Below are 18,267 nucleotides of genomic sequence, written 5' to 3'. Positions count from 1 at the left end.
AAGCACAGAGAGACACAAAGCACCCAGACCTTGTCTAGCCGAGCCCTCTAAACTGTGGGGAAGATAGGGGAAATACAGGGAGCCTGGGAACAAACCCTGAAGAAACCCCTGGACTTGAGCCTAGCCCTCTCTCCTCCAGGGGAAGTTCCCAGCTCCTCACAGCAACCTTGCATCTTAAGCCAGGCTCTGGCTGAACCTGGTGACTCCTGACTGAGACCCCTCCCGCCTCTGCCTTCCCCTCTCTAAAACCTTCAGAGCAGTCTGATGGCCCCCAGATACATGGAGCAGATTTCAGGCATTCTGGAGACGCTGAGAAGCCCCCAGTGCAGGGGTCTGCTGTCCTCCCAGGCTGGGGGCAGCCCCAGGCCTCTCTCCGATGGAAGTGCTTTGATTCTTAGAGCAGCCCTAGTGTAATCAATGCTAGCCACTCCCATGTGATCTCACCGAAATCATTTAATTCCTTTGTGAAAAATAAGATGACATCAAAGAACAAACTTCAAAGAACAAACTGTGGCGATGACAAGATGGAAGCCGGAACCTAAATGAGCTGTTCTCCGGGGGGCGCAGAGGTGCTGAGACCTGCCTCCTTGAGACTCTGGCTGGCCTGAGTGTGTACGAAGCAGAAACTTCTCCTAGGTGCCCGGCTCCCCACCACGGCGGCCAGCTTCCCGGTTCCACATCTCGTTCTCCTGCCGAAGCCGCTGGTTCTCCGTCCGGAGCCGCTCCACCTCGGCGGCCAGCTCCTCCACCTGGCGACAGGGCCGCTGGCTGGCGCACCCCTGCAGCCTCCTCGTCTCCTCCTCGGCCTGCGACAGCCGCCTCTCCAGATCCAGGTAGTCGCGGACCAGCTCCTGCTTGCTGCGGCCCTGCAGGCTCTCCGTGTGATAGCGCTCATAGGCCTCGGAGAAGTCCCTCTGCTGGAACTCCCCGTGAGCTCGGCCCCTCGAGTCGCTGTCCCCGGCCTCACTCTCCCCACTGGAGCCCGGGTGGGAGGCCCCTCGGGGCACATCCAGGTCGGGCTCCTCGGGGTCTCTGTCGTTCATGAGGAACTGGGTGGTGTTGTAGGGTGCCACGGGCTGGCCTTTGGCAAACATCTCCTCTCGGACTCGGGAGGCCCGCTGGCCCTGCCTCTCATCCCGCTGCTGCTTCTCGGCCCAGCTCAGCTCCAGGTAGGGTCGCCAGTGCCGCTTGCGCTTTGAAGGCCGCCGGCGGTGCTTCTTCCGTGCCAGTACGGCCTCCACTGAGCAGCCCCCTGGGCTCCGGGCCCGGGGACCCCTACCGTTCCAGCCCAGGCCACTGCCGGGGGGATCTTCCTCCTCTGAGTGGCTCTCCATCCGGGGTGTCAGGGGCAGGGAACCTCCAGGGTCATGAGGCTCAGGGGATGTTCTGGGGCTCCCAGGAACACGAGAGGTCTAAAGAGAGAGGAAAAAGGAGGCCAGATCACAGATGGCCCGTCCCATGGTAGAATCCTCGGTTCACCCAGCCTGAAGCCGACCTGCCCACACCCAGCTCACCTGGCCCCTCTCTAGCCTCGCACCTTCTACAACCAGTTGTCTGTTTCTGGGCTTACCTGTCTACTGTCTGTCCCCCAACCCCCAACCCCCCCCGCCCCAAGCAAACTCATGGTGAGAGCCAGAATCTTGCCCGTGTATTTCACTCTGTAATTTCAACGCCTGGAACAGCACCTGGCACAGAGTAGACATTCAATAAATACTCTTTGAAATGGGATGGGAAGTGGCTCCCGATGTATTATTGGGTTGATCAGAAGCCCAAACGGCACTTGCTCTTCCCTCTTCCTAGAAAGCTTATCTTTCAGACAGAGCTGGTTTCCTTGCAAGTGACCTGTACCGTCCCCCAGAGCCCCCCATTCAGAAAAGCCCCTTGCTTTGCTTAATGCTCTGCTGTCATTGTCTTGAACGTCTTAGTGATTTTTGAATTAAGAGCCCTTTGCACTGACCCCACAAATCATGTTGCCAATCCTGCTTCCAGCTACTTGCATAACTCATTATTTTTCATCCTTTAGGGTTAAGCTCCAATGTCAGCTCTTCAGAGAGGCCCTCCCTGACCCCCCTATCTAAGTAGCCCCCATATTCCCCTTCCCGGTGACTCCCTGTCATGTGACAGTTAATGTCCCACTTAGCATTTAGCACATTACCATTTGTCTTTCTCCTAGAAGAATGTGTCCTGTCTGTTCAGCTCACCACTGTGTCGCTAAGCATGGCCCAAGGTGAGTGTTCAATAAATATATGTTAAATGACATAAGCCCAGAAGTGGGGGGGGATCCAAAAGATATTGGAACATGAGACTCTCGCTTCTGTCATTCTAGGGTGAATGGAGTGTATTTATTCCAGGCACAAGTTGGTATCACTCTTCTACATGAGGGGCAGGAAAGCACTAGGGAGAGGAAGGGCCAATCTCCAGTCTGTAGCCCAGCGAATTCTACACCTTATCGAAGAGGCGGAAAGGATTCTGTCAAGAGTGCGTGTGTTCAGGGCATCTGTTTATCTCTGCCGTGGTGAGGGTGGGAGTACTGAGTTTGGGGGAGGAGAATGAATTGCTGGAAGTCTGTGGCCTGGGGAATTCTAATAATAACCACCACCACTGGCACAGTGTTTTACAATGTTCAACACGGTTCAGAGACATCTGAGCGTGGGTCTACACGAGTGTAGCGAGTGTACGGCGGGTGTATGCAGCCCTGTAAGAGCTGGAGGTGTGCTAACGTGCGTTTTGGAGACCCCAAAGTTCTCTTCGTAATTTGGGGCGGGGCACGTTGGAGTGTGTGTACGTGTGTTGTTTGTTGTTTGCATTGTTACTTTACCTGCAGGGAGAATGTCATAAAGTAACAATACAATCAAGAGTGACAGGCCTTGGGGCTTCCCTGGTGGCGCAGTGGTTGAGAGTCCGCCTGCCGATGCAGGGGACACGGGTTCGTGCCCCGGTCCGGGAAGATCCCACATGCCGCGGAGCGGCTGGGCCCGTGAGCCATGGCCGCTGAGCCTGCATGTCCGGAGCCTGTGCTCCGCAACGGGAGAGGCCACAACAGTGAGAGGCCCGCGTACCGCAAAAAAAAAAAAAAAAAAAAAAAAAAAAGAGTGACAGGCCTTGTCACCACCAGTGTCTTGGGCCAACTGAGAAGAACTTCTGCCCCACCCCCACCCAAGCCAGCCCTGCCCCTCAGCCCCACATGCTGCCTCCCTCCTGAAGGCTTGTCCCCTTTCCACCATTACCACTGTTGCAGAGAAGCTGTGTGATCCCGGGTGAGCCATTTGCCTTCTCTGAACCTTTAGGCCCTGACATGCCATGAACTCCAAATTAAATAAATCTGGAAAATTTACTGGAAGCAGCTAGGTAGGGTGGATCAGAGGACTAGAGTTCCCTCCTTACCTATAGGGAGCTGTGGACTAGGGGAGAAGAATGGGCAAGGTGGGGGCCGGTGAGAGAGAGCATAGGGTGGGAGGGTTCGGGCTCCTGTTGCCAGATCAGAAGGTGATGTTCTCTGAGGGCCTGATACAACCTGTCTCTCCCCTCTCTCCTGGGTGGTTTCCTACCCGCTAACCTCCATCCTAAATTATGAACCGATGGCTCAAACTGTTCTCCCTGCTTCAGACTTGGTTCACAGCCTAGACAAAATGCAAGGCAGGGTTCTGTTGTTTCAGACGCTAAGTTTAAACCCTGGGTCTTCTGCTTGCTGGCTGCATGGTTCTAGAAGAGGCATGTCGGCTCTCAGCACATCAGCTTCTTTGAAATGGACATAGTCATTTCTACCCTGAATGGCTGCTCGGATTTCACGAGAGAGCGCAGAATTCACATCTGCCACATTGCTCAGCGCACAGTGGGGACTCATTTAAAAATACTGGTCTTCCAAATCCACTGACACATCTGAGACAAGAAGCCAGGATCCCAGCTGGCAGGACCCGTGTTCAGGGCACTCAGGTGGTTGGGAGAACGGGGCTTACCTTGGCCTCCTCCAGGGCTGCTGGTGACGCTGTGTTAACGGTTGGTCTGGTTTGGAGCAGCCACCTTCTTCTGTTCCACATCTTTCAGCAGATGCCTTTTAACTAGTGACACCTGCTTTAAATAACAGAAACCTAAGTCCCGAGGGAGAATTTTCGGGAAGACTCTGGCTACCCAGCAAATCTTGACCAAGGCAGCGGCAGCCATTTTGCAGCACCAGACCTGCACACCCTCATTTTCACATGAAGGGCCGCCTCCAGCCTGGTTTTCACACCTCCAGCCAGCAAGGGGTCAAATGGAGATTAAGGGGCCATCTCCCCAGTCCTGTTCCTCAGGCCCCAGGCCAGGGCTTACGTCCTGTACTCTTCTCCTGAAACTCACTGAGGCAGCCTGGCAGCCAGGCCTCAGCTTTGTTCCCCCAGCAACCAAAGAGGGGAAAAGACTGCCTGGGGAGGCGAAGACACAGCGATGGGCTGCACAGGCTGGGAGGGGAGTGGGTCGCTGGCTCCGACAAGCCTGAGGACGAGTCCTTTGCCCGCTGCCTCCAGCGGCCCCAACCTTGACTGCAGGCCCCCACCTCCTCCCCAGGCTGGGCTCCAGAAGTCAACACCTCAAAACACACGACGGGGCCCGGCCTGGGGCTGAGGCCTTTTCATCTACAGGGCCTGGCCTGCCTCCCTCCTTCTTCTCAGGATGGGAAACGGAGGAAAGGGTAAGAAGTCTTCGCACTACAGGCAGCTGAGAGGGAAACCCAACAGGGATAAGGAAGGATTCCTTGGAAGAGGGGAAATGATCCGGGAAGGAGATTCTGCAAAGGCGGAACTGACCTATTTGCTGTCAGGGGCTATGCACAGGACTACATCTGTGTGTCTTTCTGTGCGACCGCCTGTCTGCAATTCCCAACGCCTCAGCCCTACCTCTTGCTGCAGTTGCTGCAGCTCTGGTCAAGCCGCTCAGGCGCTGAGGTTGGGGGGAGGCCCCCCCCCACCGCCTGGCAGCGCGGCACCTGCTGGGGATTGTAGTTCTTCTAGCTGAGGAAAGCGGATCAAGAGCCTGTAGTGTCAACAAGCACACAGAAAACTCTAAAACCCATCTACCCTTGCGCGAGTGGCGTCCCGCGCTCACCGATGCCTCCTTTGATTGGTCCACTCGCCTGCCAATAGTCCCTTTTTCGTCAACGATTAGCTGTGCGGAAGCACAAGTCGATCCGCCTATCCGAGCTCAATTAAAGAGTTCATTGATGGCGTTCATCTTTACTGGGCAGAAAACAGATCCGGCTGAGAGGGGAGGGGCTTGGACGCGGAGGGATCCTCGGCCCTAGAGGAAGGCGACGAGAAGGATCGGTGGCCGCCGCCGCCGCCATTTTGGGCTGGGAGGAGGCAGCGGAGGGACTCGCTGCGCAGTGAGAGCACCCCATGGGGGGTGGTCCGGGCGCGGGGAGAGGCCGGGCCGAGTGGGCTGCCTGAAGTGGCGGCGCCGGGAGACGGCGGGGGGTGGGACCGGGGACCGCGGGGGGGTGAAGGTTGGAGTCTCTCTGGCCGGGCCCGGTCCTCAAACCATCCCGGCAGCCCCGCAGCCTCGCCTCTCACAGAGGGCGGGGTTCTTGGGTAATTACCGCGTATTTCCTGAGACCCCAGCTGAGTAGAGAGCGGGTGAAATGACTCTCCTCTGCTCTTTCCACGGGGGCGCAGATCCCGAGGCCGAGCTCCGCTAAGTTCTTTCCCCACCCCCATGCGGCCTGGGTATAGCGGCGAGGCCCGGCGTAGCGGGAACCCCCACTTCGATGGGCGCCGCGAGGGCGGGTGGAGGTCGCAGCTCCGGCCGCGCGTCCCTCTGGCGTGGCAGTCAGCTGGAGGCTCCGAGGGCAGAGAGCCAGGTGCACCCACCATCTCCCCCCGTACACCAAGGCCATCCCGCGGCCAGGGCTGTGAACAGGAACAGCCTTCTTCCTACTGTAGCAACCACTAATTCTCCCCAGGGACCAGCTAGATCGGGGCACGTGGAAATCTCTGAGCGCTCTTGCCCTCGAGATCTCTCCTGTCCAGCCCCGATTCTCAGAACGACCTGACCTCGCACGTCGCCAGCCGCTTTGGGAAACTCCAAAAGTGTGCTGTTCCACTTCTCTCGAAAGTTTACACCAAAGGGGTTTGCGCTTTTGCCCTTTGCAGAGTTGGGACACAAAACAACTTGGAGTCGCCACGGTTCTGGGAATAAACATGGAGTGGCCCATTTCGGATGCTTCAGGAACATCTGTTTGCATTTTGAAATCTGAGCCATAACTTTCACCAAAACTTTTGGAGATGGCCGCCCTCCTAAAGGAAAAAAACGAACTAATTCCAACGTAGTCTTTATAAGGCTACAAATTCTTTCCAGTTTAAAGAACTTTTCTCCCACAGACGAAACAAAATGGGGGAGTATTTTGCCACTGGTGCATTGTTACTAGGGAGCCTCTATTTTGAAATTCCAAGTAACTGAAAGTCACTTCTGTGGATCCCAGATGGCCACCAAAATAGAAATTGCAGTTTTGAGCCATATATGTGGCGTTTGGGGGAGCAGGGGAAACCTACCTTGAGAAAAATAAACACTCAACCTTATAGCTGTAGCAGCTTCTTAAGGATTGAAGTTTGATGTGGAATTCTTTTCTTGAATTGCAGATGAAACCATTTTGTTTCTTACTGCTTGAAATCTAAATTCAGAGAGATTCATAGGTCAGGGGTAGCTTAATGTTGTTGCTAAAAGGTCAGTTGAAATTATGCCTAGGTAGACTCGGAATTAGGAGAGTGACCGGCGGTGAGCTTTATCTTAGAGGAGGGTACATTGTGATGCGTCTCATTGCTGATTACAGTTGGTCAAAGCGTTCGGAAGCATTTGGCCTTAATAGCAAAGTTTCTTCAGAACTGAAGCCCTGTTCCTCCTATTAATAAAGTGATTTTTTTTTAAGTTGTAAGAGTGACAGTTCCATAGCGACAGTTCCATAGCTTTAACTGTTTTCTCCCTTTGCCCCCCAGATGTTCTCAGAGAAAGTCTTAGAACTGGATTGCAAAAATACGATCACCTTTGACTCAGGTTCATCTAAAATTTGAACCACTTATCCTAAATAAAGCTTCAGGACACTTGATTCATGCTGTGGGTTGACCTGGCTTAAGTCATGTTCACTTCACACTGTTGTTTAGATCAAGAGAATATGCCAGTTAGGAAAAGCTGACACTAACTTGGTGGGAGTTAAATAGTTATAGCTGAAAGGGGCTTTAAAGATTATCTTTGTGGTTCCTCTGTCAAGAATTTAATGGCGGAGGATCTCAGACTGTGATTCATCCTCCATTGTGAAGTCATCTAGTTAAACCTTTGGAAGCTACTAAGTGGAGAATACTGTACCAGGTGCAGAAATTTGGTACTCATTTTTAAAGATGAAAGCTTATCATATTTAAGGTTGACCCATAAGCTTTTCCATTCCTTGATAAGAAAAGTTGGGAGTAAAATCAGTTTATTAATGGTCCCTTGGTTATCTACTGAGCAAAACACAGTACTGGGAGTTAGGAACTCCCAAGTTCTATTTCTGTGTGTGCTACCACAGATTTGGTTGGCTTGGCTAGAGGCCAAATCCTGAAGATGAGGCCAAACTGGCCATTTTGTTGCTGAGCCTATTGTCTAACTTTCGACTAGACCTTCAACTTCCTCCTCAGCTCTCCTCTTTCAGATGAGTTGCTTTGTGGTTTATGACAAATTCTACAAAGCCTATATGCCTCAGTTTCCTAATTTGGAAATGGTATCAATGCAGCCTCCCTCATAAATACCTGGAGTAACTACCCTTCAGTGGCTATGTAAACATTTACTTGCTCTAACTTTGTTACTTGGGAACTTGAGGACTTCTGCTTCAAAGGTTATTTGGGGCATTTGGGAGACCTGCCTTACCAAAGTGTGGCCTTGGTTGCCATGGGCCATCCAGATAGGTTGAACGAGGGTCAGTCTCAGGGTACCAAGCAGTTGTTAACCACAAGTCCTGGATGTTTTACGTTTGCCTGATGGCCACCTCCTGGGAGTAGTGGCCGTGTGTGAGCAGCATTCATTGACAGAGGTAGGAGTAATTCTTTGCAGCAGTCCTCCTCTTCAGGATGAAGATACTTTCTTCTGAACTATTTGATTTCCAGTTCGTTTTTTACTTTGTTCAGCCCTCACCATCCTCTTCTCTTTCTCTTTTTAAATTCAAATGTTTGCTCTTCTAAATGCACTTTTAGTAAGACCCAGAGAGGAGGGTAGAACTAACCTAGACATTCCCTTCCATCCTCTGGTTGGTCTTCTTCCTTTGCCTGAAAGTTGTCCTGGAGTTATCCGGGTATGCAGAATTGCGTGCTTAAAGCCGACTTCAGAACTTCAAATCTCCTCTGACGCTCTGGAGTCTAGGACAAATTCTAGTCAGTAGTTTACGAGAGCAGCGACGCTGTCATTTTCTCAAATTCTTGTGCATGGAACACTCTACAACTCCCACATTTTCCTTCAGGAATATCCTTTTTGGTCACCGTAGATCCAGGGCTTTTTAACACTTCACACACAGTCAGTGGATGTATCAAATAGAAGGTGCCTTCAGATGAGGGTTTGCAATACTCTTCTGAATTTTTGCTCTTTTTGGAAAATTTTAAGCCAAATGTGACTGCCCTTGGTGCTGTATTGAGGGATAGAATCACACTAGCTGTTTCAGGAGACTTACCCGCAGTTCCTGGTACCAGCTCAACCATTTGAAAGAATTTTGTTGGTGTGCAGACGTTTGTTAGTAAACTGCTAGGATTATTCCTGCTGTTACCCATGTTACATCATTTGTCATAATTGAACTGCCTCTAAGTAAAGCCCAAGAAAAACTTCATTCAGGAGGAGTTGTGAGAGCTGTGTTACTGATCTGTCTGAAACCAGCCTTTGTTTTTTCAACAAGAAATGAAATGAGGTTGTATGCTTTCCAGCCTTCAAAGACAACTGGCAGAAGTTGGCCAAGTAGTGAATCTTCGCCTCCTAGACCATATATTTTGTCTTTCTCACAGAGTCTGACTGTTACCCTTTGGTCAGCAGATCCCACTCTTCAGGGCCTGAATTTGACATTTTCTTTTAAAAATTGGTTTTTGTTTCTAGCAACAACCATTTACACTTTACACGAGAAAGGACAGTGGAATTTCATGCCAGTCATCTTGCTTGAGAAACGTGAAAAATCATTTAAAGACACTCACAAACTCAGGTATACTTAGGTACAAGTACAGCTGTTTAGCTCTAGCCAGCTTTTCTGTCACACTGTCGTGAACACTCGTTTCCTGCTGGTGGTGTCAGTGGACGGGGACACCTGTAGTACATTACCTAATGTTTGCCTAAACACTGGTTTTCTGAAGGTAGACTATTTAGTTGTGGATCTTGTTTATTTCTGTAGATTGCCTCTTTGATTTCTCTCACTTTTGAAGTCACTGGGGTAAAGTATGTTTGTTTATATTTCCCCAAGCAAAGGATTTTTATTTTACTCTGGACAAAGTGAAAATTAAAATACTGATCAAATGGGCAACTGCTCTGGTCTTAGAAAGAACCAATAATAATACCAATGGTACCTTACTTTTGGATAGCCTATTTTCATGTTGTCTCCTTTAATCCTTAACAGCAGTTATGTGAAGTAGGCACGGCCCCATTTTGCTGATGAAGAATGAGGCTCAGAGAGTTTAATAAGAGATGTGTCCAGGGTTTTACTGCTAGTATTTGTCAAAGGTATAACTAGGAGCCTGGTTTTTGACTCCTAGTCTGGTCTAATTTTATAATGTTTCCTCTCTTTAGATACCTAGTCCATTTTTCAGAACTAAACCAATCTGGAGCTCCTTGGCTTGTTCCCCTGCAAACTGAAATCTAAAGGGCTCTGTCTCTTGAGGGCCACTTTAGGTTATAGGCTGGCCCAAGAAAAGTTTTCCTTACTCAAAGGAGGATTAAGCAGTCCAGCCAGCTGTCTCCAAAATTTGGGAAGTGCTTTGCCCTGGCTGGATATCCAGGCCCCAGTATAAGAAAGAGAACTGAAATTGCTAATGTGTAAGCATGATCTTTGGAGCAGCTCATTTAAAATGTTTAGCAGAAAAGCCTTTAGTGAAAGGCTGGAGTGGACTTGAGGATCATCTGTCATGATCCTGTTAGTATAGGTAATTCAGAGTCTTTTCTCTCTGCCCTTAGAGCAATATGTTAGTCAAGTGTTTCAATGTAGAAAGTGTTGATAGAAAACTGAAATTTTGCACAAATCTCATCATTCTAAGAACATAAATGCAGTAAAATGTCGGTGCCTTTGAAAGCAAAATTCAGACAGAAAGTTGCATATCTTAAGGTAAATCAAAGTAATTTATGACAGTTACTTAAAACTAAATATTTATATATTTTTAAAGACTGGATTGAATGTCTCCTAAAACTTACACTTTTTTCCTGATGATAAATGCACTAAGAGTCTTTCTAAGACTATTAGATGGGGAAACAAGATGGTTATATTTAAATCCATCTTGTTAAGTAAGAAGAGTTTCTGAAATCAGAGGTCATCACTGCTGCATCCTACATAGTTCAGTCAAAATGAGGCTTCTGCTGTGCACTGTAAAGGCAGAGGGCAGTGTTGCTGCTTCTGGGACTGCTGCATGACGTCATGGCAGAAGGAAAATTAAAAACACAAAAACTATTTCAAAATAGACTTTTAATGTAATTTTTAGGCCAAAGGAAAAGCTTATCATACATCGTCTCCAGTGGACCATCTGCCAGAATAGGGCCAGCTCAGTCCAGCTTTGAAGGCCCTGAGTCAGTCTTAACTGCCATAATTTCCCTTGACTCATGGATTTGTGTATGCTTCTCATGCATCATAAGGTGCATTTCACTCTTGACATTCCCACCACCTCCAGTATTTCATCTAGCTGCAAAAGCAAGCTTCCCAATGGGAGGTTTTTTCCCAGGGGTTCTTAACCTTTAAGGAGTTTGATAATTTCATGTTCTCTCAAGCCCTCTTCCCAGAAAAATGTACACATAATACAAGTCCACATATAATTGCATGGGGTTCATGGAGCCCAAGGCCCCCTATGGTTTCTAAGGCCCCATGTGAGGGAACCCCTGTGCTAGTGATTTGAACAATGCAGTTGCTTAGGGAAGCACTGACACAGGGCAGGTAAAGATGGGCTGGGTTAATCATGGTGACAGGAGGGAACAATCTTATAATTTCTTACTATTTTGATTTGGGGGCAGAAATTAATTCCCAGGGCCTCCCTGCATTTTCAAGAGCAGAACTACTCAAGGACTAAGCAGCTATCAGTAGTTTAGGAGATTGAGAATAGCGGCTGTATAGGGAAGGTGCACGGTTCCCACTTGGCCCCTAAGGACTTAATTTAGCTCCTTAACCAGAAGCTTTACATTTGGTTTGCAGTGAGGGGGCATTTCTAATTTTAGTTTGACTCTCATGGAAAGGTGGACAGCTTCTATTCCTTTTTTTTTTTTTTTTGTTATAGGGAGCACCTAAGTATTGGACAATTAGGGTTAAGTCCTTGGAATGCCCCAAGTGGCCATTTCCTCTATAAATATAATATTCTCTACCTCTGAATATTTTAACATAAAGAGCTGCCTCACAAGTTTATCCAGCCATTGCTTGCACTAAGAAAGCAAGAGGTTTACGAAGAGCCTTTTCCAGGCATCCAAGAACTCCTTCCAGCCTTATTGGGAGGAGAGGGGAATTACTAAAACCACACTTGTAGGAATGAAATGAGGCTGTCAAGTTGTCTAACCTGACAAACTGCCAAATTAGGCTCACGTTTTTGTTAATAGACTTTTGAACGGCTATTGAGAAGCAGAATTAAAATTTTAAGCTGCTGATTGTAGTTACATTCTACTCCCCAAACACCCAACACTGGTTTATTTCTCCAGCATCAAGAAAGAAAACCAAGGCACTAGAAAACAAGCACACTTAAGTATTGAAGATAATTAAATCTTTATATTTTGCCGGAACTGTATTTTGTAGCACACTAAAACCCATTCAAGGGAAGACTGGGCAAATTGAAAATTCTCCCATTAAAGATTGTTTTTTGAAAATGGACAAATCAGATGATTCCTTTACCTCCCCCCCAAAACGCAATCACATAAATCAGTACTATTCTGAATTAGCTCTAGAAATCACACTGAAACTACATTACATTTACAAATATTAAATTTATTATAACTAGAATGAATTTAATGGTTCTCAGATTTGGCCACCTTATAGCTCCATTTAAGGAGGGGATTTTTAACAGAAAAAATGCTTTATAGCTTGGTCAAATTACACATTAAAAAAGAAAAAAACTCCTAAAAAGGAAAACAAGAAAAGCAACCCTTCAGTTTCACATAATTAAAGAACAGGAGAAAGCACACAAGCTACATCATAGCTAAATTTACCAAACCAACCAAAGCCAGGGGGGATTTCTTTTCTGATTATGTGTCATAAAAAGGTCCACTGTCTTATATACACATGTATATAATGTTACATTCCGTCACTGTAAAAAGTCCCCTTTGCCCCCCTCCCCCCAAAAAGTTTCAGTCTAGTCTCCAAACTTGGACAGCGGTGCTCGCTCCTGCTGCCGGTGCAGTTCGTTCTCCGTCAGCAGCTGGAGGTTCTCGGCGCGCAGGCGGTCTAGCTCCAGCTCCAGCTCCCGGACGCGCGCGTCGTCGTCGCCGCCCAGCCGCTTGCTTTCCAGCCGCAGCCGGTTATTCTCGTCCTCCATGCGCGAGAGGCACTTCTCCAGCTCCAGGTACTCTTTGATGAGCTCCTGCTTGCTCATGTTCTGCAGGCTCTCCGCGTGGTACCGCTCGTAGGTCTCCGAGAAGTCCCGCTGCAGAAACTCGCTGCCGTCTCCTCCCATCCCGTCGCTGCCCCCATCCTCCTCGCCCGCTTCTTCCATAAAGTCCTCATCGCTGGTGTCGTCAGATTTGGCAGCAGCCCGTTTGGGATAGAGGCCGGTTTTAAGATCCGGCTCCTCCTGGTCGTGATCATCCATGAGGAACTGCGTGGTGTTATAGGGAGCCACTGGCTGGCCCTTGGCGAACATCTCGGCTCGAATCCTCGAAGCTCGCAGGCTCTGTTTCTCATCGAACTTTTTCTTCTCCTCCCAGGTCAGCGTGTAGTACGGTTTCCAATGCCGCTTCTTCTTGGAGGGGCGTCTCCTATGTTTTTTCTTGCCCAGCTGTCTCTGCTGCTGTCCCCACGCCTCCTCGCCCCCTGCGGCAGAAGCCCCCAACTTGTTGGCCTTCGGCCTCTGTTGCCCTCCCGCCGCCGGCTGGGGGGCACCGCCAGCGGACAAGTCGTCCCCATTCTGGCCCTTCTCACCCGCTTCCGGACAGCTGGATTCTGGGCAGAGCTGGGTCTGCACGGGAGGCGGCTGGAGCTCCAGGCTCCCTTCCCCGCCCTGCCCCGGAGAGCCACCCGACTGGGGGGACGCTCTCGATTGCCACCTACTGTCCTCCTCGGGCACCCGCTCCTCCGCGCCTGGGGGGCGATCAGAGTTCGGCTCTTCATGGACAGCAGCAGCACCTGTACAGTTGCTAGTTTGAGGCTGGTGCTGATACGCTGACAAGAGTGGCTCGGCCATTGCTAATAGAATCCTCGGAGTTTGAAGAATTTTGACTGTAAATCCTTAAGGAAAAAAGGGTTTTCTTTTCTTTCAGAAATGTCCAGCACAGTCCTCTTCGGTCTGTAATTCCTGCAGTGATGCCTTCAGCCAATCCTTCTGTCAGCAAACTCCAGTTGCAATTTGGGGGCGCTCAAGTCAGTAAAGGGTTAAGGGCCCACAGCGCGGCCGGCTAGCGGGTCCAAGGGGGTGCAGCAGCAGGAACAGTAGGTGTTGTGTAGAGGGGGTGGGCCTCAAGCCTCCCCGCAGAGCGCCCCCGCGATCAAGGAGTTGGTGGGCAAGGAGATTAGGTTAAATCCAACGGGTTAAACCCAGCCCCGAAGGGGTTAAAACTACCCGATGACGCTGACTCCGAGGGGCCGGATCCACAAAGGGTTAAATCCCCTGCCGCAGAGCCCACAAGGGGTTAAAGTCCCAGAGCCACCTCCTCCCACTTCCACGGGTGTCGCTCCAACCCGTGCTCCCACTTCCCTAGGCCCGGCCGGAGCCTCAGCCGAGGACAGACAAACTCATCTCCCCTTTGGCTCGATGCTCTGCTCAGCTCAGTTCTCCTCCGCCTCCTCCTCTTTTTCCTCCCTCCCTCCTCCCCCCTCCGACAACTCCTCTTCCGCCTCCTCCCCCGACTTCCCCTCCCAACCTGCCTCTCCACCTGCCAACTTCCAACTGCTGCCTCCCAGCCCTCTGCGCCCCTTTTATATAGAAGACGGTCCGCCCCGCCCACGCGCATGCGTAACGGAGTCCCCATCGCAGGAACCTGGGAGTCGTAGTTCCCATCTTTCAGACCCGCCGTCCTCTCGCGCCGTGCGACGTAGCCAATCCCAGGGCGCGTCGGGGGCGTCTTCCAGGCCACCTCCTTCCATCGTTTATCCCTCGCTGGAGAAACGTGAGCGCCCATTGGTCAAGGGGCACATGTCTCGCCGAGGAAGGAAGGCCGATCGCAGAGAAGATGGGGCGGGTTCTGGACCATACCATTCTGCTTCAGGAATACGAGAAGATTCGATGGCCTATAAGGGCCCGCACAGAATATTTTTATGAAAAGGTGCGTCTTAAAGACTACTATTGTATTCTGTCCTCAGCGGAAAGGTTCTGAAGGTCATAAACACTTGTTAGCTAAAGCAAGAATGGTTTACTCCTAAAAAGTAGTCCCTAAAGTGTAAACGAGGATTTAATTCTGTAAAGAGAGACGTTGGCCCATGGCTAATAATTCTCGATTCTTAAAAGTATAGGAATGTCTTTAAAGTGTGTGGTTAGTGACTGGGATTGACGTTTGCGGAAGGATATTGTGAACACATTTTTGTTTAAAAAAGCGCATGAAGAAGTAAACAAATGAAGAATAAAAAGTGCCGCCTTAAAGGGACAGTGTGACTGCGTTAGGGCAGCAACCTCGGACTAGGCCTCGGAAAATGAGAAAGCAGGTTCGAGTCCCGGTTGACGTCCGCCTTCGGACTGGCCTCGGGACCCTTGGCCGAAAGTGGCCGAGTCCCAGCCCCAGCGTAGTCCTTCTGGGCCACCGCCGCCCCAGGGGCCAGTGCAAAATGGTGGGCCGTGACCGAGGGTCTCGCCTGGGCCGGGAAGCACCGGGTGTGCGCCCTGGGCTCCCCCGAGACCCAGCCTGTAAGGCCTCGCCCCCTCCTCCCCCTCCCCGGGCCTCAGCTTTTATCGAAGAAAACGGTCTTCTGGGGCCGTCTTGGTCTCTTCAGTTAGGAACCGACCAGGAAATTTTCCTGAGCCCGGACAGGAGAGTCCAGGGCTGCTGATGAGCCTCTTTGTTGGGGGAGGGGCTCGAAGTTAATACTGAGTTGAAATAATCAAGCCTGGCTAGGCGAGAGAGAAGGGGGGATCATCCACAGAGGCTCTTCCTTGTCAGTAGGCGCTGGGCAACACCGGGAGGGAAGCAGAGCCAGAGGCTTCCGCGAGGAGGAATCCTTGCCCAGAAATGGAGGCAGGGGGATTCTGGCCCAGAACTGTGGGACAGATTCATGGCGGGGTGGAGGGGGGCGGCGACTTAGCCTCCTTGTGAAAATTCTCCAGATTCCAAGCTCCCGCCCAAAGGACAGGGGCCGGGAGTAGCCCAAACCCTCCGCCCAAATCACTTAGGCCTAAAATCTCCCGAAATCTCAGTTTCTCCCACTTGCCACACGCACAGTGACCCGTTCTATTCTTACTGTTCTATTTCTTCCTCAGCTGCCGTGTATTACATTCCAACCGCTTTCCACCGCACAACGCTCTTTTACACACAGAACCATTTGCCCCACCACAACAGCCCAGTGAGTTAGGCAATGTAGGGATTATTGTCTCCATTTTAGAGATAAGAAATCTCAGAAATTGACTTGTCCAAGGTCACATGACAACTGAGTGGCAATTTCAGCTAAACCGAAGGTCTTTGTGTGTGACCCCGTGCCATTTTTCTTTCTGTCACAAACACAGAATTCCTTTTTTTTCGTAAGAACGCTAGATTTGGTTCCTTTTCATCCCCAACAGCTTCAGCCTAATTCAGGTCCTTATTTATTTATTTTTTCTCTCTCTCCTTTTTTACCCTCTCCCCCCACCCCACCCCCACCCCTTTTTTTTTTTGGCTGTACCACACAGCATAAGGGATCTCAGTTCCCCAACCAGGGAACGAACCTGGCCCACTGCAGTGGAAGCGGGGAGTCTTAACCACTGGACCACCAGGGAAGTACCCCAGGCCCTTCTTCACTTAGCAAACATCGGATAGAAGGGCACAATGGTGAATAAAATGTCATCCTTGCTACTCAGGTGATGTGTAGAGAGGCCATCAAACCACAGTAAGCAAGTGAAGAAACTCCTGGTAGGAGCTTGTGAGCCAAGTTGCGTAGGAGTTGAGAATTATGGACAGGTTTCATGCAGGAGGTGACTTCTTGGCTGTCTGAAAGATGAAGCATTTTCAGGCAGAGTAGCATGAAGTAGGGCATTCTGTGAAGAGCAAGCATCTCATCCCAAGACAGGTCTTGTCTGGGGACTCAGGAGTGGTTCTGTGGGGAAGTGCTGATGGGTATGCCCAGAGGGAGAGGCAAGAGTGACCCTGAGGCACATCCAGGTGTTTTGAGGTTGAACATCCGAGCCTGTTTTCCCTGGGCTTCCAAGAACTCAGGTCTATCCGAAAAGCCTGCCCCTCCTCTGTGCTGCTCCATCAGTCACGCAGGAGGCTTCCCGGGAGCAAGAGCTGCCCCTCACACTGGGAGCTCCCCGAGGAAAAGAGTCTTTGCAGAGAACTCGACCAGGAGTCAGAGACTTCCAAACTTACATTTTCAGACGCCTGAGGACTCCTGGGTACCCTCAATCGGGATTTGGAAGGTAAACTGAGCCCAACCTCAGTCTACTGGACAGGGCTCAGCTATATGGACTCATTTGTCCTATTAGGGGAGGGGTGGCCAGACTGATAGTTCGTAATTCTGGAATTCTATGAAAGGAGGCCACGCACCTTGATTATTAGCTGAGGTTTAACTCTTTGCTAGGCATTTACATGTCCTGGTCATTTATTTATTTATTAAATTTCATTTTTTATTTTTATTTTTGGCTGCATTGGATCTTTGTTGGCTGTGCGCGGACTTTCTCTGGTTGTGGCAAGCAGGCGCTACTCTTCGTTGCGGTGCGCCAGCTTATTGCACTGTCTTCTGTTATTGCAGAGCACGGGCTCTAGGCGCGCGGGCTTCAGTAGTTGTGGCACGCAAGCTCCAGAGCGCAGGCTCAGTAGTTGTGGCGCGCCAGGGCTCGAATCTGTGTCCCCTGCATTGATTCTTAACCACTGTGCCACCAGGGAAGCCCCTGTCCTGGTCACTTAAACCCCTAGAGTGCCTTATGATGAAGAGCTCTTCATCGTTATTTCACAAAGCAACCCAGGCTCAGAGCAGTTAAGAATCTGGCCCAGGTCGCACAGCTAGTATGTGCAACTGGAGGAGCTGGCTTCCGCCCCACTCCTGCATCCCCAGCATCAATTTGGTCCCTCTTCCACTGCCCTCCAGTGTCCATCCTTAACATACGGGTTAACTCAAAATTTCGGAGCCCCAGCAGTCTGCAGCAGCCAGCGACCCCCGGAGGTCTCTGCTCACTCCGGCCCTGGGCCCACCCCACCGGGGCTCCCGCGCAGGGCCCCGCCCCCACCCCTCAGGGAGGGGCGGGAACGAAGCTCCCGCCGGCCTTGGCCTTCCAGAAAGTTCCCTGGGAAAGCCCGAGCGCGGAGGTCACCGGGAGGGGGAACGGGGAGCGAGCAGCTGAGGAGGGGGAAGGGGGCAGTGAGCACTTCTAGGGCCGGGGTCTCGGCCCCGACCCTACGCCTGGCGCGCGGAGCAGGGGGTGGCCGCCCTCCCCTTCGGGCGTGGACGGAGCCTGTGCCCGGCCCCCGCCACACTCCTCTCCTCCCGCCACCCCTAGCTCGCCGGTTCCCTCCTCCCGGCCACGACGGGGCGGGGGGCGGGGCCAAGGCCTTGGCCCCGCCCCCGTCGCATCCCACCGCCCCCTCCGCCTGCATCTCCTCCGCCTCCGTTGCAGACCCTGGGCTGTTGCCTCCACTAGCCCGGGGAGCTGGGAAGTGCTTCTTCTGGGACGCCGCCCGCTGGCCTCTCGGGGCCGTCCACGGGCAGCGGGGGAGGGGGCAGGGAAGGGACTTGAGGCTCGCGGGCCCCGGACCCGCTTCCCGCCTCAATCCGTGGCAGCCCAGACGGCA

At 51.2% G+C, this 18,267-nt stretch overlaps 2 protein-coding genes across 8 annotated transcripts; both read right to left on the bottom strand.

The window, feature by feature from the left end:
• Positions 1-435: 435 nt before the first annotated feature.
• HEXIM2 (HEXIM P-TEFb complex subunit 2) lies at positions 436-11,766 on the bottom strand. Of its 7 annotated transcripts, none has more exons than XM_082605137.1 (3): positions 5,570-11,766; positions 3,957-4,071; positions 436-1,412 (listed from the first exon to the last, which is right to left on the bottom strand). In XM_082605137.1, exons 2-3 carry the CDS (start codon positions 4,035-4,037, stop codon positions 633-635), a joined length of 861 nt encoding a protein of 286 aa, XP_082461263.1. In that variant the 5' UTR covers positions 4,038-4,071; positions 5,570-11,766; the 3' UTR covers positions 436-632. The 7 variants fall into 7 exon arrangements, with proteins under 7 accessions (XP_082461263.1, XP_082461260.1, XP_082461264.1 ...); XM_082605134.1 differs by having other exon boundaries at positions 3,957-4,068; XM_082605138.1 differs by lacking the exon at positions 5,570-11,766 and adding an exon at positions 5,080-5,100 and having other exon boundaries at positions 3,957-4,068.
• A 346-nt stretch (positions 11,767-12,112) lies between these two features.
• Positions 12,113-14,248, bottom strand: HEXIM1 (HEXIM P-TEFb complex subunit 1). Its single transcript, XM_082605118.1, has one exon. It carries the CDS (start codon positions 13,542-13,544, stop codon positions 12,498-12,500), a length of 1,047 nt encoding a protein of 348 aa, XP_082461244.1. The 5' UTR covers positions 13,545-14,248; the 3' UTR covers positions 12,113-12,497.
• Between the last annotated feature and the right edge of the window lie 4,019 nt (positions 14,249-18,267).

This window comes from Mesoplodon mirus (genome assembly GCF_964341445.2).
Source record: "Mesoplodon mirus genome assembly, chromosome: 18".
NCBI lineage: Eukaryota > Metazoa > Chordata > Mammalia > Artiodactyla > Ziphiidae > Mesoplodon > Mesoplodon mirus.
This window is presented reverse-complemented; position numbering and strand designations above follow the sequence as displayed.

Coding starts and splice junctions, on each gene's coding strand:
- HEXIM2 (XM_082605137.1), bottom strand. CDS start 4,037: ATGTGGAACAGAAGAAGGTGGCTGCTCCAAACCAGACCAACCGTTAAC. Junction 1,413..3,956: donor CAGCCCTGGAGGAGGCCAAG/GTAAGCCCCGTT, acceptor CTCTCTCTTTAG/ACCTCTCGTGTTCCTGGGAG.
- HEXIM1 (XM_082605118.1), bottom strand. CDS start 13,544: ATGGCCGAGCCACTCTTGTCAGCGTATCAGCACCAGCCTCAAACTAGC.